The sequence below is a fragment of the Erigeron canadensis genome, chromosome 3 (assembly GCF_010389155.1).
Source record: "Erigeron canadensis isolate Cc75 chromosome 3, C_canadensis_v1, whole genome shotgun sequence".
NCBI classification, from domain to species: domain Eukaryota; kingdom Viridiplantae; phylum Streptophyta; class Magnoliopsida; order Asterales; family Asteraceae; genus Erigeron; species Erigeron canadensis.
This window is the reverse complement of record NC_057763.1, coordinates 42,900,206-42,924,040: the sequence shown is the minus strand read 5'-3', so window position 1 is coordinate 42,924,040 and position 23,835 is coordinate 42,900,206. Positions and strand designations below refer to the sequence as shown.

General features: G+C 33.3%; 3 protein-coding genes across 4 annotated transcripts; 1 reads left to right on the top strand and 2 right to left on the bottom strand.

The window, feature by feature from the left end:
* Positions 1-5,250: 5,250 nt before the first annotated feature.
* On the top strand, positions 5,251-8,014 carry LOC122590493. Its single transcript, XM_043762696.1, has 3 exons — positions 5,251-5,355; positions 6,265-7,002; positions 7,325-8,014. Exons 2-3 carry the CDS (start codon positions 6,302-6,304, stop codon positions 7,815-7,817), a joined length of 1,194 nt encoding a protein of 397 aa, XP_043618631.1. The 5' UTR covers positions 5,251-5,355; positions 6,265-6,301; the 3' UTR covers positions 7,818-8,014.
* A 1,060-nt stretch (positions 8,015-9,074) lies between these two features.
* LOC122590492 (exportin-2) lies at positions 9,075-13,811 on the bottom strand. The gene is made up of 2 exons (XM_043762695.1): positions 10,677-13,811; positions 9,075-9,450 (listed from the first exon to the last, which is right to left on the bottom strand). Exon 1 carries the CDS (start codon positions 13,605-13,607, stop codon positions 10,695-10,697), a length of 2,913 nt encoding a protein of 970 aa, XP_043618630.1. The 5' UTR covers positions 13,608-13,811; the 3' UTR covers positions 9,075-9,450; positions 10,677-10,694.
* A 3,885-nt stretch (positions 13,812-17,696) lies between these two features.
* Positions 17,697-23,199, bottom strand: LOC122593670. 2 transcript variants are annotated; one of them, XM_043766107.1, is made up of 5 exons: positions 22,848-23,199; positions 21,413-21,518; positions 20,236-20,326; positions 18,548-19,397; positions 17,697-18,076 (listed from the first exon to the last, which is right to left on the bottom strand). In XM_043766107.1, the coding sequence occupies exons 1-4, from the start codon at positions 23,145-23,147 to the stop codon at positions 18,572-18,574; spliced, it is 1,323 nt and encodes a 440-aa protein (XP_043622042.1). In that variant the 5' UTR covers positions 23,148-23,199; the 3' UTR covers positions 17,697-18,076; positions 18,548-18,571. The 2 variants fall into 2 exon arrangements, with proteins under 2 accessions (XP_043622042.1, XP_043622041.1); XM_043766106.1 differs by lacking the exon at positions 17,697-18,076 and having other exon boundaries at positions 18,186-19,397.
* Positions 23,200-23,835: the final 636 nt, after the last annotated feature.

Sequence of the window (23,835 nt, the reverse complement as noted above, 5' to 3'; positions counted from 1 at the left end):
ATTAACAATCACACTGATACTGTTGCAGCCACCCGTCACCACCAATACATCGTTGCATCGTGCAAACATATGACTAGTTTAAGATAGTGTATATTGTAATGGAGTAATTTTGTGGTCAATAAAAATAAAAAATAAAAACTTATTAATATTATAAAAGGTGTTTCTAATATTAATTCATTTCTTTTTAATATTCTTCATTTTTTTATTAATCCACATCAGCTGCTATAACTAGTCTTTTTTTTTTATTAATCCACATCAGATGCTATAACCAGTCTTTTTTTTTATTAATCCACGTCAGATGCTATAACTAGCCTTTCCATCAGATGCTATAAGTCTATAACCATCTTTTTGTAAAGTAAAATATTTGTAGTTCTAGTATTTTTATATTTTAAATACATTTAATGAACTAAAAGTTATAAATACATATAAAAATATTTAGGATTTTGTCAAACGAAGCTCTAAGAACTTTCATTAAAGTGAACTAATTAATTGTACACTTATCATAAAATTTAAGAGGTAAACTTTTAATATAAAATGTATAATTTTTTATACACGTTAGACGAAGACATAAAGGTTTTGTTTAGCATTTTCTAAATATTTAATAGTCATTATTACTATAACTTTTTATTTTATCAATTAATGATAATAAATGCATTAAACTTTATAATGGTACGCACATATTATATATTATATATATGTATATATAGTATTTACATTTTTTTTCACAATCAATTTTAACAAAGAAAAATCATCTTATGAGTCTAGTAATGAAGAACATCTCCATTGTTGTCGTTTTCCTTCTTGCAAACATGGTGACTTCTTTTGGTATATTTTGATTTTCTTTAACTTATTATTTCTTTAATCTTTTATTTACGAAAATATTGTTTATAATGATATAGATAGCTAATATGCAGAAAAAATATATGGGTTTTTACTTAAATACAGGAAATCAGATACAAAGTGAAACAAATGAATTTTGCACGAGATCGTTTTCCATGTTGTGCCTTACACGCCTTTCAGAAAGATGCGATACAACGTGTAAACAATATTGGGACCCAACTTCTTATGGAAGATGCTTGAGTCTTTATATTTGTCAATGTATCAAATATAATTGTTGAAAATGGAAATTAGTTATGATGATATATGCTGTAATTTTTATTTGTATCAAAATAGATTAAAACAGTGGTTTTAAAATTTGCTATCTAAATGATGAATGATATCGATTTATAGCAAAGTTAATTTTTATTTTAGATACAACAACAACGTGACCTAATTTTTGAGCAGGATAATGAGAAAAGTAAACTGTAAACAGTCTGATCTTTACCTAATAGTAGAAAAACTGTTTCCGTAAAGACTTCTGAACACCATTTTTATTTTAGCTATGAAAGGAAAATCACACAGATCACATATATATTAAGACCCAAAATGGTGATGATAGTTCAATATGTTAAAGTAATAACAAACAACAACTAGGGTTACCGCATATTGTAATGGCTTCGGATTTGTTGTTTAATTATCCATTATTAAATAGTGTTGTTAAAATATAATTATATATGAAGAAAAAGTTTGACAAAATATATAAAATAAGTATTAATTGACATTTAAGATGTTTAAAATGAAGGTAAAGTAGTTTTTTTCAATACGAATATATACTAATCTAACAAAATGGAGTAAGTTTTGTATAGTTAATGATGGTCGACCTCATTGATAATAACGTCGATGCATATATGTGTTAGTTGTACAATAGCTTTATCTCAATGGTCATCAGGAAGTGGGATAGAGCCTTTGAATGTGCATACATCACGGGTTCAAGTCTTACAAACAAGGGTTTTTCCCAATTATTTAGGTTTCCTCTTGAAAGGTATTTGAAGATGATCGCGTGACTGTCACTGATTGCAAAAGGTGGTGCCGTGAGTGATCCAAATAGCATTAAAATAATAATAATAATAATAATAATAATAATAATAATAATAATAATAATGTGTGTGTTCATTTATTTGAAAGATGGTTGCCCCAAAACATACTTTCTTTTTTGACATAATTAATTAACCTTTCTTTAATAATCAACATTTTTTTAAAGTGAAAATTATTTTATGAAAAATTTTTTCTAGAAAGATTTTATCTTTATCATCACTTCTTTACTATTTTATAAAGCATCTTGGATTTATTTATGGATTTTTTTTCCCAAAAAGTTTCTTTCAGCATATTTATGGTTTCCAAAATGTCCCTATACACACTACAACACTAAATTATCATATCTACCCTTATAACAAATTATTACTCCTAAAACGAAATTCCGACGCAACGCACGAGTATTATGCTCGTATGATAAAGAAAAAGGGTTTTGTTATGAACCGTTATTAACATACATAAAATAGTAGTGATCGATGTCGTTGGACCAATCAAAATTATAACTAAATACCACTAATTAGCTAGGGCAAGTAGAGTATCGTATCCACAGGGAATCAAGGGAAAGTGTTAAACAAGTTACAAGAATCAATTGAACTAGACATAAACTTAAAACGATTTGATTGATTGATTTGATTAACAACTAAACTTGATTATAAACTTAACACAATAATGCAATTAAATAAAAGGGATCATTCTCATGCTTCAAATTATGTTTTCAAAAGTATAACCTAACTTATGTTCGTTGGAAATCACCTAGACATGATTCGTTATAAGCTTGGATTGAATGAACGTTAAGAACAAAATTAATCGGTTGTGATGATTCACGATAACGAAAACCGGGGAATTGACACAACTAGATTTTCTATTCATTAACAAAATTACAAGTTCATAAGAGATTCTTCCAATAATAATTGATTAACAAGAATTTGAAATCAAAAGATAGATGGAATTTATTCAAGTCATAAACAAGTAATCATTCATTCAAATCCAAACAACATTAGATGCAAAACACAATTAAGAATTAAACATCTAATCCAACTTGAACATAAGAAAGATTGAATACAATTGTCTTACATAATTGTTCACATGAGAATGATCAAAAGAAAATTAGACTATAATCTTCATCATTGATAGCATCATTGATTCTTCAATTAGGGCTTGAGTCTTCATGGAATTGTGATTTGATGATGATCTTGGGGTGTTGTGTGTGTTAGAAAACTGTCCAGGTATGTGAAAATATGAATTGGTAACCTCCAAAGTCGTGAGTGAATGTTATATAAACTGAAAATTAATAAAACCCTTTAAATTCGGAACTTTGGTGCAGCTATGGCCGTCCCAGACGGTCACCAGGGCGTCCCAGATTGCCTCCCAGAAATGGCGATTTTCCAGATTTTTGCTTTGACACTTCTTGACTTGGTTTTCGACTTTGCTTGACTTCTTAATGATCCATTTAACTTCAATTTGTCACAAATAACCTGAAACACTTAAACAAACATAAACAAGCCCTAATCATCTATTAATCTTCACAAAACTTGTTATATTCATATCTTAAAATTAGACTAATTAGGCGTTCATCAAGTAGCTGCATTTTTGTTACAATATTTAAAGGTAGACTTTTGATATAAAAAATAAAAGTATTTTATTCAGGCTACATAATTTATTAGAATGTTTATTTCCGAATGATTTTTTTTTTTTTTTTTTGTAATTGAAAGACACACGATTTTTTAAATTGTGGGATCAAATGGCTACTACTTCACAATTTCTCATAAGGGCTTTTAATTGTCGGACAAGGGAAAAATATTCTTTGAGGGTTTTGGGGTCAAGTCTTGCAAATGGTTTATTTCTAAACACTATTTCCTAAGGGGGCTATTCTAAGGGATGAATCGAGCGGTTACGAGTTGCTTGAGTTACACGGCATCGTCAATGGCCCACTTTCTCATCTAAATTAATCTAAGGGGGTGCTTGGTTGGAGGTTTTAAGGGGTAAGAAATTATAATGATAATCTTTGAAAGTGCTTGTTTAAATATAATGTAGTTAATCATTATAGAGTATGGGGTAGTGGGTAGGGATGACAACGGTCGGGTAAAGAACCGCGATTCGCAAATACACACCCATCATGGATCTGTAATTTCAATAAATTTAATCCATGGATACGTAACGGATATAAATTTGTAACCGTTTATGGATCGCAAACGGATAATGGATATACCATATCCATCATGCAAACCAACGATACCCATTTGAGAGATCCGTGAATATATTCATAAGTGGTGAACTTTAAATCTCTCTATATATAGATATATATATACATCAATGACAAAGATAATGTTAATTACATTCCTTAGTATTATCATTGTCTTTCTCTTTATCATTCCTCAATTTGAACCAAACACCCTCTAAAGTGTTGTTTAAAACAAAAAAGTAATTTAAATTTCATAAGCTTAAATTTGAATCTTGTAATCAATTAGAAATATTTAGATAACCTATACTTTCATAAGCTACACAAGTTTTAGCGAGTAATTCATAAAGCCTATAAACTACTTACAAAATTAATAGCATACAAAAGTTATAATTTAAACTTACACTAGCTCAAACTACACGCCAAACCTATTTTTAGGTTAATCTATATATATGGTCCAACTTTAACTACAACCCAACCCAACACAAATCAACCTAACCCGACCCGGAAAAAAAGACAGTTGGCTTATAAGATTTATGCCCTCTAAAAATCAACCAATGAAATTAGTTGCTTCCAAGACTGCATTGTCACAATTCTTATCCTTACTAGCCACCTCATCTTTCTTTCTTCCGCCACGTGCACCATGATCCCCATAATGCTAAACCTCTCTCTTTTTGTTTTTTGTTTTTTCCTCCAATTACTCATGGATTAACTTATCATCAACTCAAAACTAGTGGAATTTGTTATACTCCAAATAAACATAAATATATGAGTATATCTAGTTTGTGTCAATGGTCATTTAAACCAAATTTATACAAATTGAATTAATATACGATGTATTTTCTTTCACCGGTAATTATATCATTTTATTATTTTAAGTATATTTGCCTCTAACTACTTAAGCATCCCGTATGGAGTAAAAAGTGCACTTTCATGGTTTGGTTTTGCTAAATCAATGCAAAGCCCACAAGAAAAAAAAGAAACAATGTCCCATATACCCCACCATGGAAAAAGTGGGAAAACAAGATAATAACCAACTAGATAAACAAATAAAACTTTTTTTTTTTTTCAAAAAAAGAACAAATGATTAAAGACAAAAATATGTCATTTGTAAGTTTCCTGAGAATTGAATGATGAATTTATATAATTCAAACCATCATCATCATAAAAGCAATAAGCAACAACAAGATTCTTCTTAATAATATCTACTACTAGTCCATCTTCCTTTCACTCTCACATCTTTTAACTCTCCAATCCAATTCCAGGTAATATTCCTTCCTCACTTTCTATTTTTTACTTTCCGTTATTTATTTATTTTTATCTTCATATAACAGTGTTTTTTTTACTATTATTATTTCTTCATAATCATCATTTTATATGTATATACATGTATTTCTCTTATTATTTATGTTCTGATTTTAGTTTTGTATACACTTTCTTGGTGGCCTAGTAATTACCCATTTGTTGAATTGGTAGTTTAATTAATAATTATCATCAAGCTGAGTTTTGTAATTGGTTTATTAACAATAAAGCTCAGATCTTTTTGTTTCTCGCTCAATTTCTATATAAAAAGCTTTTCTATATAAAAAGCTTAGATCTTTTCAATCTTTTAATGTTGGGTTTACCATTTTCAGTTTGTAGAGTTAAATTTCTTGAAGTTCCCATTTGAGACAATCATAATTTCTTCAAAACTGTCATAAGTTAACTGAAATCACATATTTTGTTATATTTTTTTGGGGTAATTGTGTGTGCAAATTTACTGAAAAGAATATATGCCCCAATAGGCTGAAGGTCTGAGAAGAGACCCTGGTTTGTACCGCATTCGGTAAACATCTTGGGATGGCCAAGGGAAAATGTCTAGGAAATGGTCGTGGGAATACCGGTTAGCCTGCGTAAAACAGAGCCAAAGACTCGAATTTCTCAGGGTAGACTTTTGGGATTGCTCTTTGTTAAACCGTTTATAGGCTGAAGTTCTGTTATCCGTCTTCTAATTGCTTGACTTTCAAATGTAATTTTTCTTACTGCTTTTATATGTGTAATGTGTTCATACTATTTTCACTGAAGTAACCGTATGAATCTTTGTGTCGTTCTGCTCTGTGTGTAGTTTGTGTAATTGTTCACAATGCTTTTGAATATAGAATGCGGTATGAATTTAATCAAATGGTAAACTTTAGGTATCTTGTTGAAGCAATATGGAATGAATGAGTGATAATGGCCGCAGCTGAAGCAAGAGCAGCATGGCAACGAGCTGCAAACCGTTGTTTTGTTCAAGAAGATGCAAAAAGAGCTCCCAAATTAGCATGTGTTCCTTCATTGTCTAAACAAGTCGAAACAAGGCCTCCTACTAATGGCATTGACGATTTTGCCCCTCCCACGTCCAATTCATTGTACTCAAACCTCTCGCCTGATTCTAGATGGTGGCTACATTTGCAGCCTAACTATATACACCAACAAGGATTGGCTAATGAACATGTCAACACTTTGGAGGACGGAAACTCTCATCAATTTGTCGACATTATGGATTCTCAGTCTGTTAAGGTTGAGAATATAGGAGAAGAATCCTATGAGTTTGTGGAAATGGATTCTGTTTATAAAGAGCTGGATGAGTTCAGTTTGGACTCGGAGTTTCCTCATTGGATGGAGATTGAGAAGAGCCACGAGCTGCCATGGTGGCGAATGACCGATAGAGATGACCTGGCATCCTATGTGGCGCAGAAATCACATGATTTCATTGAGAATTGTGATCTTCCTTCACCTCAACACTCAAGTCTAAAGAGGGACCCAGATGCCGAGGGTCAATGCCTACCTAAAAAAGATGAAAACTTTACATCATTCGGGATGTCAAAGCCGCAAAAACGCCAATGTCAAGCAACTGTTCATGGTAGTCAGAATAGCAGTTCATGGCCAGTCAGGTATACTATGATCTTCAAGTCAAGAATTTCATGTTTGACTTTTGACATTTTAAAGTTTGTTTTTTAATAATATTGCAGTATATGCCATATGCCAATTTAATTTAAGCAACAGTTTTGATCAGAAAACGTCTTGATGTACATTTATCTTTTTACTTATTGGTGATTGGAACTGATTATTTTGACTTGAGTTCACGGTAATTGGGTTTGTGTGAAACAAATTCTCTCTCTTTTAAAAGCACACATCCAGATGCTTGTTTGCCGTATCATCCCTTTCAAATTTGTTACTCCTTATCTCATTTGGTGATGCATCTTGTCTTCTCAGCCCTTTAAGCACACAGAGCAGTGGGAACACGGTTCCTGAAGGTTCAAAAGAAACTACTTCTCCTGAGATGGATCAAAGCAAGCGCAAGTTATTAGAAGCTCTCCGACATTCTCAAACACGAGCACGAGAAGCAGAAGCAGCAGCAAAACAAGCATATGCAGAAAAAGAACATGTTGTGAAGCTCATCTTCAAACAAGCATCTCAATTGTTTGCCTACAAGCAATGGCTCTATCTTCTACAGCTCGAAAATCTTTATAACCAAATTAAAACCAGCAGGATCACCCCAGCCTTTCCCACTTCTCCATGGCACGTGTCCCGAAACAAAACACGCAGGGGCTTTCCTTCCAAGAAAAAATTACGTGCAAAACGATGTAGCGGTGCTCCTAGTAACAAACATGATGTAGGTAAGTATGCCGTGGCTTTGGCTGTTGGATTAGGACTTGTTGGTGCAGGTTTGTTTCTTGGGTGGACTGTGGGCTGGATGTTCATCTAGTATTCATAGAATTGGGTAATTGTAACACCTAATGTGCTGATGTACATAGTAGTTGTATTTGTCATGTCAGCTCGCAGTATATAGTTTTGGTCTGTATATAGTTTTGTAACGAGTTTGCAATTAAACTTATGTGGTCATTATGTGTGACATCTTAAATGCTGAAAATCATAGAATGGAACTATTTTTTCATGTAGCAAGTACTTGTATTGTATACCCCGGTTGGTATATCAACTTTTCAGAAATTTCCAGCTATTAGAGCATGCTGTATGCAGTATGATCCCTTTGTGGACAGTGCATTCTGTAACAAGGTGTGATCTTCCACTGATAGGTCTATAACATGGGTCATCTACTCATCTGTATGTTGCGGCAGTGTGGGCTGGTCATTTTTATCTTTATTCTTTCTATTTCTGTATTTAATTCTCCCAGCTGGGTGTGACCACTGAACGTAACAAAATGAATTCAATATGATGGTGTGAAGACTGTATTTCAGTCTGAACATATACTATATGCTTTTGTTTGCCGAAAGAGCTTAGAAAGCTTCATTGCATTTTGATTTTATTTCTCGTAACCATCAAATTTAACTCATCTATAGTGATTACTGGCTGTTATCTTCTTGTATAATGACTAGATTTAGAATAAGAATTTAGTCAAGTGATGAATAATGATATAACATACGCTGTTACTTTGAATTTGTCAAAACCCATTGCATTTTCGTTTTTCAAATTTAGATCAAATACTGTCAGACCAAAAAGAACCTGTATTCAAAGTTGAATGATCGATAAAAAGAATTTTTCCCGTTATTTCGTATTTCATATTATATTATTATGGTCCCATAGTTGAATTATGCGATAAGGTTTTGCAAGCTATCCAAGTAACACGAAGCACTTTATATGAAGTTTAAGGTATTTCCAATCATAGTTTTCTCTCTAAATTTGTATACACACACACACATATTACATATATATATATATATATAACATGTTTCTCCGTTAATAATATATTTTTATAAGAAGATAAATAAACTTTTTATTAACCTATTTCTTCGAATTCATAAAACATTTACCTAGATGAGCCATATAAAAAAAAAAATAATAATGCATCTATCAAAACCACCATGTTTTAAAAGTAAAAACAGTTATTTCGATAAATGAGGCGGCTATAACTCATTTCCATAATCTATCGAAAATGATGTAATATGTTTGGCAACAGATCTTAGTTTTGTATATTTTCATACCACCGTTATATTTCTTTGACAGATAATTCACAACTCATTCGATTGTTCATAACAAAAGAACTTAGTATCCAATATATCTCAATGAGTTTGATTGATAACAACATATGTTGCTGCACACAACACTAAAAAACAACCCTCTTTTGCCAAAATATTGATTTACCATCTGATAAGATGAGCAAATCTAGGAAGAATATCACCTGGACACGATGGTAGCCATTCATTCATCTTCAAAACTGTACGAAATCTCAAATGGAAAATGAGCCGACTGAACTATTGACCTGAACCCGCCATCCTTTACTTGACTAGACTCCACTGATGAACCAGACACGTCACCTTACTTGACTCGACTCGACTGACAAAACCAGACACAAATGCCTTGCATCCTCAAGTGTAGTTGTCCTGAAAATGTCATTCAAGTAATTCACAAGAGATGTCAAAAGCAAAAAGATGACCTATTGAGTATGTGTATGTAAATAAAAGAAACAAAAGGATCACTGAGTCAAACATAGTCAGCATGTTTGAAGCATAACAAAGTAAGACATACATGGCCTAGTAACAATGTCACATGCATATTTTAATGAAATCCATAGAATGTAAACCTTTGGGAGCTACTGATAACAAAAAAAAGGCACCCACTAAATTCACATAACGGACACAGAAATCACGGAAATGATAAGTATAGAGAAGACAACAATGAACCCATACATGGAAAACTATACTGCTACACCCGATCAAATGCTTGTAAGTCTGAACTTATGAAATCATATAATGGAGCCATCAATTTCATGCTATATATACTCTATATCCCAGTCTAGTAAAATCTAATATCCTTCAATTCTATGTTACAAGGATCTGTAACTCTATAATTATCTTCAATATTTGTGTTCAATAATGACTGTCTCAATTAGGCTAGATGTTGTGTATAACTAAGTAGAATAAATAGTTAGATTAATAGTTTGAGCTACAGACCTCGAACCGTTTATTCAGAATAAGCAAGGCATTAATACTCGACTCAAACTATTGAGAGAAGAGTAAAACAGATCAACTCCAAGCAGAAGATCCGAGATAAAAAAGAAGAGCTTGTGAGATAAAAAAGAAAGAGCTTGTGAGTACCTAAGTCATCATGCAGATAGCATAACCATTTGAATATATCAGATCCCAGGTAATGAACAAGGGTAACTACATAGCAGGTAAGCCTAAAATCGTAAGGGAACTACAAAAATGCATCTTTATTTGTTGCTAAAACACCTACAAACTTACAGATACATTAACAAGCAACAGCAATTACTAATAAAACTCGGGTGCGATGGTAAGTTGGAAGGTAATTTACAGATACATCATACATCTACTGAAAGCTAGATAATAATAAATACAAAAGCACATAACAGGTTATACAAAATTACAAATACATTACATAAATCATACACAAACCAAAATGGCAAAATATGCTATTAACTTTCAAGGCCTATATCTAGAATTGCATGGCAAGAACATATGCAAATTGTAAAGATTACATAACAAAGAAGATATTAAATAAAAGACATAACAATATAGCATCCCAGCAAATACATCTTTCTAAAAAGGTTTTCGATTTCAGAAAATATAGAACAGTAGAAGAACCTTACCTTGACAGGATTATTGTCTCATACTATGGTGAGATTGTAGGAATTGCAAAGCTGAAGAAGTGAAGCTTGATTAGCCTGAGAAAGATATCTATTAATAATCGGGGGGAATCTCCCACGGAATTGCGTAGAAAGATTAGCCAATAAAGCCACTGAATGGTGTTTTGGATCCTGAATTTCCCTTAACGGATCTTCCTCCCTTCTACCAGCATTGTGAAGACGAACAAAAGTGGCTTGATAGCCAGTTGCCTCCCCAAAATCTGGAACTTCTGGTTCATCCACAACTCTTGCCTCCTCCGGCTGTGAAAGGAGAGTAACAATCCCATCCAGCAACCTGCCCCAGAGCTCCTCAGCTGCAGGGTCCAACAGCGATTGTGATTCACAGAGTAGTTTACTTGATGCAACTGCACAAAGCTTAACCTCTATGGTGCCCGTTATGGTGCTAAGATTAGGTATCCAAAATTGACCCACAATTGCCTGGAATAGATTCGCCTGAACAGAATTTATAGAGTCCACAAGAGTTTGTATACCATGCTTGACCAGAAAAAGAGACATGAATATGATTAGACACCTAACAAGTCTTGGGGTTTTACTATTTTGAAGGCGAGTAAACAAGGAAGCCCAGATGTGATTCATGTACTCTGCAATTACATCATACCCAAGATTCTCAATAATTGGGTTCAAAATATAAAAAGCTTGTTCTTCTGTGCTCGGTGAGGAAACAAGCTGGTTGAATATCCCAAGCACTTGGATTAATCGCCCTTCCCTTTTAAGCTCATTAGATGCCTGTTGAAGAAATGACTGAAGTAGACGCACAAGAGCCGGGACATTTGCAGATTTTTTCCACAATTCAGGTGTCAAAAGTATATCAAATATCTGCATGTAGTGTGGGGGAATTGGAGGTCTGTTAAGATCCACAAGCTGAGCAAGCAACTGAAAGGCATAAGGAAAGAACTCTGTTACTTCTTTAGCCAATATCATCTGGAGGCTGGGTAAAAGGCATGTTTCAAACGCTGGCACAAGTGAAGGGGTCCTTTCACATGCTCTTCGAACAAGAGCAGCTACTGCCTCAAATAGACAATGATTAAACACCGGATTTTTAGGATTCTCACAAACCCTATTCAGAACTGATGTCAGCCCAGTAATGCAGGGTGAAGCTACCTCAGGAGATATATCAGCAATCTGAAGAACACGCATAATGCACCTCATAATATATTGATTCTCCTCAGACTCTGGCTTCTCCAATGCACCAAAAAGGTTTGTCATCAACACTGGCAGAATCGGGCCAATGTCTGCAGATGTATATCTTGCCTGTCCACCATTTTCCTTGACAAGCAAAAGCTTCTCAATACAACTAGCAGCATAAGAATGAACCACGTTAACATCTGAGCTAAGAAAACGAACCACATCACCAAGAAGAGCCATAGCAACAGGTTTAGGAATTAGGACCCTAAACATGGTGAAAAACTTCAATGCACCTGCCTTCAACATTGGAAAGGCATTGACATCTTGGCCCTGTAACTCTGGCACAATAACTGATCGGAAAAAACTTTCAACATCTACCAGATCAGTCGAGACTGAAGCACCACCTGCCCTTTTTATGGCAAGAGATACAACCAAGTAGATAGCACAATCTTTATACTTCCAGTTAGCAGCGGGGTTTTCGTTAAACAAAGCCAAGCAACTGTTAATCTGTGCTGAAACCCTTTCAGTAATCTTCTCTTTGTAATTTCCCCCAATTCCCTTAAGAAGTTCACAAGCAATCCTCCTCCTTGTATCAAGATCACTCCCTTCCATATCTCTCCTAATAAACTCAACATAGTTCATCTCAAACAGCTCTTCATCTTCATCCCTTAACATCACATTAGGTATCACAATACTCTGAGTAATCTGCTGCAATATCTCATCCCCAGAAAACAGCGCATGATGAACACTTGTACTAACAATAGTCAAAAACTTAATGGCAGTAACGGTCAACCGTTCACGGCTTGGAGCCGCTGAAGCAACCACAAGAAGACTCCAAACAGCTTCCACAAACCCACTCAAATACCTTTGAAACAATTCCTCCTCATGCTCCATATAATGACTAATATTATCACAAACAGCGGCACGCAACCCATCCACAACTGCAACACCATCAGCACCAGTATCTTCAATAATCGGGTACCTCACAGTAAGATAATTCCTAAACTCATTCATCCACTTATCAGCATTATCCTCAAAAAACTCTGGCAAATCCATTTTATTCAACGAATAAAATATCCGACAACAAAGCCTTTGCGCTTCAATCAGCTGGCGAAGATTAACACGGTCCCCCGCCCCAACCGCAGCATTCACCCTACCCGACAAACTCTCCACAGTACTCAACAAAGGAGCAGCAAAGTTATCCAAACAGTATTTCAAATCAAGCAAAATAGGATCACTCTTATACAAATATCTAAACTTCTTAAACAACGAATTCACTGTAGCAAGAATACCATTAACAGAAGCAAAATCATTACCATTAATAGCCTTCTCAAGACTAGACCTAAGTTCAGGAAGCAAATCTGGCCATAGTTTCGGGAAATCATGATTCCCGATAACCGACAAAGCTTCGCTAAGTTGCGCCTGAATCTTCGGGCTAGCAGACAACATTAATGGAACAATCAACTGTTTAATCTGTTGTTTTTCAGCATCGGAAATAACAGGAGAAGTACCTGATGACGTAATCCATCGTGTTTTGAGATGGTTTTTGAAGTTGACAGCGGCGCATTGACGGATCTGTTCGTCGACGGAAGGTTCGGCAACGAGACGGAGAACGGCGAGGGCGTAGTTAGGGTTATCGGCGGCGTCGGAGAGGTTTTTCTCGGCGCGGCGGCGGGGTTCGGTTTGAGGTGAGAGTGTATCGAGAAATGATTGAGAGAGGAACTGTAGGGTTTGAGGATTCCACTCCATTTTTATGTAGCTAGGGTTTTATGAGAGAGTTTTAAATATAATAGATATAGATGGATGGATGTATAGATTTAGATATATAGATGTATGTATGTGTGTGTATATATATATTTATGAATTAGGGTTTATGAAGTGGAAAAAAAGTACCTGAGAAAGAAGGAAGGATCGATGGATTTGAAGGACAGCAGTAATAAGAAAAAAAAAAGAGAAAATGGGGAATGGGAGCGTGTGTAAGAATTTGAAATTTTGTGAAAGGAAAGGACTAAAGGAGGTGTGAAAGAATATGGGCCGATATTTTGAAGCCCATTATAATTGATTGAGAGTTGAGACAAAATCTCCCTTTTTTCTTAATCTCATCGTTATGATCATATTTTTGTAAACAAATTTTAAAAAATTAATCATCTTTCTTAGACAATTATTAAACTTTATACTATATTGTACTTTTCTTATTTACTAAATTTGTATGGGTAGATGATTCTCATTAAAAAGAAAACTTTTTGTCAAACAAAACACTTACATAGTTTCTTTTATGAACAAGAGCCTTGTATCCGCGTGATGCAACGGGGTATTGGAAAAAAATGCTGGTTAAATAATGGTACTGTATTATTACATGAATGTATGATTCAACTCAAGTGTTTCTTATTTCGGGCTGAAAGTGCAAACCGCTGTTGTTGTTTTAGAGTGAGCGTTTTTTATGTTGATTGATTATTAAATTCAGTAACACATGTGTGTTATTTTGGTATACTATGTGAACAACTTCAGGGAAGGGAAGAGACACACATAAGGTTTTTCTTTAAGGGTATTTTTGAAATTTCAGGGATAAAGTGTTTGATGGAAGTATAAATTAAAAGGGTAAATTAGAGATTTTAAAGGTAGAGTGTTAAATTTTAGGGGATAATGTGTTTATATATATAGTACAAGATGGGTACCGCGCAATGCGGCAACGAGTGGTGCTAGTGGCGGTGGTAGTAACGATATGATTATTAATATAAAAGTAATAAATGTAAATGTTAGTGTAGTTATTTTATGATTAAGAGATGTATATTTTGTAAATAATTTTATTAAGAATATTATAGAGATATTATGTGAAAATATTTAAATTAATTAATGAAAGAAATCAATAGTTTAAAAGCTCATTTAGTAGACAGCGAGCGAGCAGCAAGTACCTACTCCTATCAAAATGAAAAATATGGGTGTAAAATATTTTAAGAATATATTGGGTAGATTTAATGTGTTTATTTTTTAAGAATATATTGGGTAGATTTAGTGTGTGAGTTAAGAATGTGTTGATAATTAAAAGTATTTTGAGTATTTTAAAGGTAGAAAGTTAAAAAATGGGTAATTTGTTTATTAATATAGTATAGATTCAGGAATAAAGGGTTTGGTGATAGTGTAGATTAAAGGGTAAAATAGAGATTTTAAAGGTAGGGTGTTTAATTTGAGAGGGATAGTTTGTTTATATAGGGAGTATAGATTATTTAAATTTGTTTGGTTTGGATTAAGTTAAATTTGAACTGAAACCAAATAATCAAATTCTTGATTAATAGGATATAATTTGGTTTGGTTTGAGTTTTCTGAATTGTCATATCAAGGAAATAGAAAAAAACTTAAACTATATCACTGAATACCCTAGACTTAGAGCATTTTCAATGGTCAAGTTTTTTGTCTAAAGCTTTTTATAAAATGCTTTGATGAAGTCTTTATTCTAATGAAAAAAAACTAGAAAAAAAAGTCTTTTAAATAGTTTTTAATAACAAAACAAAGAAGAGAGATAGTGTTAAATTTTTTCAATGACTTGAAGAACTTTAAGCTATTCATAAAAAACTTCAAGCTATTGAAAATAGAAAATTTTGTAAAAAGCTTCATTGGGATGCTCTTTAAGAGATTTCTTTTGTGACTTAATTGACTTGATAGAAAGGTGTCTTAATCTAACAAGTCATAATGTATGCTTGTTTTTAACTTATTCTATAAATAATGACTTAACTTGAATGGTAGCAGATATACTTTTTAGAGCACGTTTGGTTGAGAGAAATTCAGATAAATGAAATGAACAGAGAAATGAAATGTAGGGAAATGAAATCGGCTGAGAAATTCAACAAATTTCTCTTGTTTGGTAGTAAGGGGGAAATCAACTTTGGAATTTTGAAAAAAGAAAAAAAACATTATTAGATAAAAAAAATAGAGAAATAAAAAGCTACTTTCAAAAATATGAACCATAACCACCTACCATTCTCTTTAATCCTAAATCCATCAGCCATCAAAATAAATATCATCGATCAAGCTTCATTGTTGTTGATATTAAAAGTTCCTTCTAATATATTTAGAAGTTAAATGAATTAAACTTCTTGTATAAGGATTCCTTGTTGAAGATCCTATGTTTCTGCACAAAATAAATAATGGAACTAGATCCAGACACCAAATTTGTGATATAGAAAAACTATATCCATAAATAGGATTAAGATTTCTCAATTAGAAAAAAAATAATTTTAAGGCAGAATATATATATATATATATATATATATATCTAAATACAAATTAGCCATGATAATGTTTGAATTGGCGTTAACTGACAAAGGAAGAAGAAAAGGAGGGCTTCAAAAAGATTTATAATGTTTGGTGCTATGTGAGAAGTCACATGCGTTTTGTATTTATAATTGTGGTTATAAAGCAAAAGAAAATAGAGAATTGATTTCTCCTTGCTTTTATTTTCATGTTGAAAAATTGGAGAAATGCATTTCCTTCACAAAAGTGAGGAAATCAGTTTACATATTAATGGATTTCTCGAGAAACTAAATTCTCGGTGTCCCTTATTTCCTAAGTTGTACCAAACGTGAGAAACGGTTTCATTTCCATTTCTTTGCCATCAACTCTCACTACCAAAACACTAGGGTTTAGCTTGAATGTTTATTGGATGAAGTTACTTTGGAAAAGAGAGACATTTTTGTAATATACCAATCATCTTTATGATATGTGGGTATGACTGCATCTATTAACTTTGCAGTCAACTGAATATTCGATTTTCCCTATTTTTTATGGAAGTGATATTTCTACAACAGAATTTTGACATCTACAACGAATATATAGATAGTTATACACATAATACAACTGCATAATGCAGGTAATTGTTATAGATTGTTAAATTGTGTTGTAGGAATATCATATCCCATTTTTTATTTATTATTAAGTCACTGACTTTTAATACCTTTTTTACCCACTGTGTTTGTTCAACACATACTACTGCTTAAACTATTAAGACTATATGTTATCCGACATTTTAAATCTACATAACACTTGATACTTTGATAGTTTAAAAAACAAACAGACGCTTAAAGCTATGCTCACTCAATTTCCTTAGATGGATCGTTGAAATTTGTAGAGCATCTTGAGTTTTTATAATTAGAAAAGAACACCATGCACATATAGAGTGTGAGATATATTATGCTGTAATATCTCATGTAAAAATTTCATTGAATACAAAGCTGTGTTGTTGCATGACGAAATGGTGTTTTGGTCTTGGCTTAGAATCAGTGTCTTTTGTTTTATAGTTGATAGTTGTTAAAGTATTTTGAATACGGAACAATACGCCTCCCATTGAGTTACAGGGCCAATCATCTTTGTTGTAAGTTCAAAATCAGCTTGCTAGGTAGTCTCATAATATTATCAAATGTAATTTAAAAAAATAAATAATAGGAGGAATACTAGTCCCGGTATAACAATTGGATACCCAACGACTCACCCCGTATGAGTCATATCATGCCGGTATAATAGCTTAAGACTAGATTCTATTTATCTACACATTCTATGTTGTCTTCTTAAAAAAAGTTGGGTGTGTGTTTGGCTGTTGGGAATTACTATGGATTAAATCTTACTATGAGGGATCTGACTAATAAGCAATATACTGTATTATTGTATCAGGAAACAGTGAACCAACGTATTATTATTTTAGCTTTTCAGAAGAAACAGTCAAGAATATGTGTTATGGACTCATGGATGAAGATTTTGGCAAAATTCAACCCGAAGTCCCGAAGAACTAAGGTTCACACTCATATCAAAGACATATATCTAGTTTAGGTAAAAATGACATATCCAGATTATTTTGTACGTGTTGTAATGTCATTTGATCTCCATTATAGTCAATATACACGATAATAATATGTGCGAATATAACACCATGTGCAACACTATATCAAAGTAAATTAAAACATTTTACGAGTATAAATATTTAAGTTTAGAGACTAACTTACCACTTCATCCCCGGGGAAGACCGAGTCCCCGCTTTAAGCAGTCATTGAGCTTTCATCATATAACAATCATGGTCCTAAACTCCAAAACGAGAAGAATTTAAGATACTTGAAAGTCAGGCCTGTCTATCACTTGATCCAACAAAAATATCTAGCCTGCCCTCGAGGTCTGGTCATCATGACTTGGAGGTTGCAAGTTCGATCAGACACTCTGTTCACTTTGCTGAAAACCTGATACAGCACAGATACACAGAGTACTGAACAGTTATGGGCTTTAATTGCTGCAAATACTAGCTCCACTTGATATCACCAAAATAACAAATCCTTTATATAACATTCATTTACATTATCCATCTAGTAATCCAAATATAAACTTTGACCAGAAAATACAATCGTCAAACAAACAACATATATATGAAGTGTCCATCATCTGTAAAACTGGTCAGCTTATAGTCCACTAATATTTGTTTTCCTTTTGTTTCTGGTACCTAAAACTAGAACCAGAAGGAAAAGGACTAACTTGCTGATATTTGAACAAATAAAATCAGAAACTTAGTTGGTCAACACTGATATTATTCATATTCCATTTTATGTGACCAACTTTCCCTCTCAAACGGGGGACCTGCAATTACACCTTATCTAAAAAAATGAATGTTACATGGTACAAACAATTAGCGTCAGTTTTTTACTATATGACCTTACCGACAATGTCGACTTATATTGAGATCAGCCCTCTCTTTGATCTCTTGGATGGGATCTGGTCAAAGGACAATCCCGACGTATGTGTCCCTCTTGGTGACATCCAAAGCAAACGCCCCTCATATCTTTCTTCTTGAATGTTCTTTTCTGTTGATTTCTACAATCTTCTTCATCCTTTAACAAGTATATTAACTTATCAAGCGGTAGATGCTCTTCTTGCATCAATTTGACCCGAACTTGCTTCCAAGAAGGAGGAAGTTTTGAAATAATGGCACTGACATGAAAATTCTCATCAATGTGTATCCCAGAGGTAGTAATGGTACCTGCAATCCTGTGAAGCTCTTGAACTTGTTCAAGAACCGAAACCCCATCAACCATTTGAAACTGAATGTAGTTATTGACATGAGATATTCTCGTTCCAAAATCATCAGCATACGATGACGTAAGCTCGTCCCACAATTCTCTGGCATTCAGAGTCTTGATGGAGTATAGATCAAATAGTTGGTCGGATAGGGAGTTCAAGATACTGTGACGACAGATATACTCATCATTGATCCATTTCTGTGCTTGGGATTTGGCTTGACTAATCTCTTGGAAAGATGCTTCTGGTGAAGCAGGAATATTTGGGCACGAATAATTAAGAACGTAAAAGACTTGCAATTGACTTAGAAAGAATTCCATCTGGCGTTTCCAGCAGTAGTAATTCTTCCCAGTAAAACGAGTGGTTGAGATTGGAACAAGTGGTTGAGGTGGAAAAACATATGCGTGACCTCTGTCTTCTTCAGAAGCTAAGATACTAGGAGGATTTGAAGCTTCTGCTTCAGTTTGATTCCTTTCAATAGACTCTCCCCCTCTGAAAAAAATCAAATTTGTCAATATATGACTATATGTATATTACATGCCAATTTGTAAGCATAACTAGTAATTGACTCGTTTGCACACAAAATTGAGATTATGGTTAAACTTGTAAATAATACTCTTAATGTGTATACTTATTGGCTGGCATACGAACATGAAATTTCCAAGTACCAGAATTTCCTAATGGTGTTAAACAACCTCCCTTGACCAGTTGGGTTAATGAACCAGACTTCTCAAATAACATAGATACTACCTATGAAAATTCATCCAGATGTTCTTTCTGGAACTATTGAAATTACATGTCAAGTAATAATCAGCAAAGCTAGTTACTGGTAGAGTGGTATCTCATTACAATTATATTTGATTAGTAGATAAAGTTTGATTTCTTTGGATTAAAAAAAATGAAATTGTAATTGCTCTAGTTATGAAACTTTGTTCAAATGATAGCAAAGGAAATTCAAACTATATTTACAAATTTCTGGACCATAATATTTGCAAGTAAGAAATGCAATACAAATCATAGTATTTTCATAATAATTGCAAGTATATTACTTTCCATAATCTACCAATATTGGTGTGGTCAAGTAACAAATGAAAATGTTAACTATAGAATCCACTGGATCCTTCATATACATTTTACTTGTTGGGCTATATTTAATTTTAATGTATTAATCTTTTATTCATGAAGTTACCAATGAATTATGAGGAAATCAGTTTGGACCAAGACAATCAAAACCTATAAAATGGGTTGTGTATTTAATTATTGTTTTTATCCCAAAACTTACCTCATTAAAAATACGATCCACTATATAGTTTATCCAGAGAAGTTTTACCTCATCCTTAACTCCATCTTTGTGATGGCTTCTTCTATATCAGAGAAACTTGAACGAAATGCTGCCCATTCTTTAGGGTTTAATGTAACTCCTGTATATAACAGCAGAATATCAAGAAAAATGACAGGTAGTAGAACTAACATATCTATCACTATAAATATGTGTGTGACTGTGTGTGTGTGTGTGAAAGAGAGAGAGAGAGAGAGAGAGAGAGAGAGAGAGAGAGAGAGAGAAGTGATATCGATCGATTGTCGAAACAGCGGCCGAACAGGCCTAAAGTTTGGAAAGATTACAGATGGAAGAAGTGACGTGGAGGCGTTAAGTGGAGGCACGTATGTATGGTAAAAACAAGCTGCAGGTGGATTAGTACGTTGTTAGGCCCAAAAAAAGAGATTACTATATCCCTAATAAAGGGAGCAATTTGGTATCCAGAAAGATACGTTTTGAGTATTACGTCTATTAGCTAAGAAGTTAACCATTCAGATAGTTCTTCTTCTGATTTCTATACTGTTATTTTAGTTATTCAAATAATACAAACCATTCCCTTTTATTGTTAATTCTTTCCGGTCGTCTTATATCTGCTATTGTTCTTATCAGTATGAGTGAGTGTGTCTTCAATATTTAATGTATAAGAATACCGACATTTCTTCACTATTTGTTACATCACCAAGATAAGCATATGTTTTCCAACAGTAGTCTGCTATGCGTAAAACATATTCTGTATCTACAAAAGGCATAGCTAAGCCACCCACGTCTTGGAATGTAACTTTTGCAGCCATACATTGTCAAATATATATGAAACAATATGTCTAGGACGATCTTTCTCACGATTGGTTTATGTACATGCCTAGTGTGAATGTAAATCTTGGACAGAATACTGATCACATAACCCAATAGTTGGTCTGCTGGGAAGGGGTAACATATAGGGTATGCTCTTTGGCAATAACCTAGTACTATACACCAAATTTTAAGCTATCTACAGCCATGAGTGGTAAAGCAAAATAAAAATCCATCAGCAGATTTATTAGCTAAACAACTATAACAATGAATAAATACAGACATTAACGCTATGAGAAGATTCACAGGATGTTATTGCCAAAAGATTGTAATATGTAATACAGTCATCAATGCTGTGCACGAGTAATAACATAAAAATAAAGGAGCTGCAAGTGGTCACCTCTACCAGAAGGAAATACCGTTCCCTGTTTTTGATAGTACTCTCTAATTGAAACCAATTTTGTTCCTTTGAATTTCTTAACTGACACTCTCCTCATACCTGGTAGCTATGCAACACAAGAAAGGAAAACAATAATAAGTGAACCATTAGACAATTGATCAAAGAGGTAGGCAGGTAGCAATGCAACGCAGAAAGGAAAACAATAATAAGTGAACCATTAGACAAGTGATAAAAGAATGTATTACCGAAAGAACTAAGCCCAACAAAAATCCCTCAATAATCTTTTTGTCCGAGTATTTTAATTATCCAATACTAATGTCGCAATTGGTAGATTGGTAACATTATCTTTATTGATAATCACAAGAAATTCTTAATTATGATAGAACATCAGATTATCATTATACAGTAACGAGCAAAATAGAGTAATAATTTTACCATTGCAGATTGTTAGCAGTCTAGTACGTCTGAGTAATTATTGCTTTAAATATTCTCAAATAAAAAAAGTTTTCTTTCAGCTACAAAGATAACTAATTGGCTTCGAAAGTCTTGAACAAAACAAACTGAATCAATGTAACGCAAGTAATATGCACTGACATCCAATGGCAAAACCAATTCTAAAATCTGAACATTAATGGTTCTGTTACTTTCACTTTTGTCCAGTATGCCTCAACATACTTATATTAGTGTTGAAGATAGCTATGTGTTCCATTTTAGCCATTGGGTAACTGTAGAAGTGCCAAGTCATCAACTTATATGAGCTTTTTTATGAGTTGCCATTTTCCAGTTGATTATTAACGTTCATAGAATACGTGCATACTTTCACACTTGTAACAAGTCACTGTACTCGCCGCTTTTACATGGTCAAACGGTCTTCATATTATCATATAAACAAAATGGATCACACAACCATCTTTTAGTGACTCGTACATAAAGAATAAGTACAATGATTCATACGAGACAAAACTAACAGTACGTTGATATATTATGCCTGCTTCAATAATCCTAGCCAACTACATAATCATTCCATCATACATTGAACCTGCTAACATAACCTTTTCAACATTTTTGTATCTAATGACACCTTAACCCGCAAGATTTTCGTTAATGAACTACCTGTCCTCGATACAGCTAGGCTAGAAGCCTAATAGTAGTTGCGATATTCAAACTTTCTATGTAATTTTTCCTTGTACAAAGTAAAGTCATTTTCTAATAATTAAGCTCTGTTTCTCTTAATCCACCTTTTGAAATATATACATAATGAGTCAGATATCTGAAATACATTTTGATATTCTATTATTAAATGTCATTTAAAACCTAAAACCACCCGTATAATTAAAAGTAAATTTTCAATTCAATCCCTCTAAACTAAACTGTTTACAAAGAAATGATATAGATAAAACACAATTTAAGCTAAATTAGGGTTTCAAAAGCTCACTCTACAAATAATACGTCCACCGGCATCTTCGGAGCCATTCGTGCCGTTAAAAACCGGAGACTTATCCTTCTGCAGTTCTCCCACATCGTCTCTTTCCTCTATAACTTCATCTGCCGGAAAATTTGACAGTAAAAACGACTCCACGGTTTGTCGAACGAGCCGCTTGCTATCGAGATCGGAAAGCTCGATTCCGAGGAGGTTCTCGGCTTCTTTTCGGACTGAAAGCTCTGTGGCTGTTTCTAAGTCGGCGGATTTCAAGATTCCGGTGAGTGTTTGTTCGAGTTTGGATTCAAATTCCATGGGTGGGATGAAAAGGGTGGAGGGGAAAAAGAGAGGGAAGGGTTTATCTGCAATTTTTGACTGTAAAAGGTAAATATTTGCAAAAGGGTTTATGCCTTTATGATACTATTTTCCTAGTCATTGTACAAAAAAATAGATTTTCTTTATTTTAGAACGGCAGAAAGAAAAAAAATATAGATTTAATCGTTACATTTTAATCAAATATAATTTCTCATCTTTATATAACTTAAAACAGACAAAGTCTATTAACTTTTATTGTATTTTATTTTATTTTTATCCCGCCTAAACTTGTACTAAAATGTAATCAAAAATCTTATTGGAAACATTAAGAACTAGACAAATAGAGTCACGTAATAAGAAATTTTGAGCTCTTGTAAAATAACGATTACTCAATTTGAGATCTTATAATTTTTTGTAATTATGTATTTGTGTTTGAGTTTGAGTTTAAACTGGAATATCATAAGTAGTTTGCATCTTCTAAAATTGAGTTCATTCAAAATTAGTTTTTTTTATAAACATATGTAAATTCGTGAACTATCATTATGCTAATTATACATATAGAGGATAATTATTTAGCTTGGTTGTTGCTTGTTGGCTTGGTTTAAAAAACTAAAAAAAAGTTTGGTAACATGATTTTTAAATCATATAAAACTTGAATAACTTGTTTTCAAAACCAAATAGAACGATT

Excerpts from the sequence above, each read along its gene's own strand:
- LOC122590493 (XM_043762696.1), top strand. The coding sequence starts at position 6,302 with ATGGCCGCAGCTGAAGCAAGAGCAGCATGGCAACGAGCTGCAAACCGT. Across the intron at positions 7,003-7,324 it reads AGCAGTTCATGGCCAGTCAG|CCCTTTAAGCACACAGAGCA; the intron begins GTATACTATGAT and ends TTGTCTTCTCAG.
- LOC122590492 (XM_043762695.1), bottom strand. The coding sequence starts at position 13,607 with ATGGAGTGGAATCCTCAAACCCTACAGTTCCTCTCTCAATCATTTCTC.
- LOC122593670 (XM_043766107.1), bottom strand. The coding sequence starts at position 23,147 with ATGGAATTTGAATCCAAACTCGAACAAACACTCACCGGAATCTTGAAA. Across the intron at positions 21,519-22,847 it reads GTGGACGTATTATTTGTAGA|CTACCAGGTATGAGGAGAGT; the intron begins GTGAGCTTTTGA and ends TGTGTTGCATAG. Across the intron at positions 19,398-20,235 it reads AAGATGGAGTTAAGGATGAG|AGGGGGAGAGTCTATTGAAA; the intron begins GTAAAACTTCTC and ends GATTTTTTTCAG.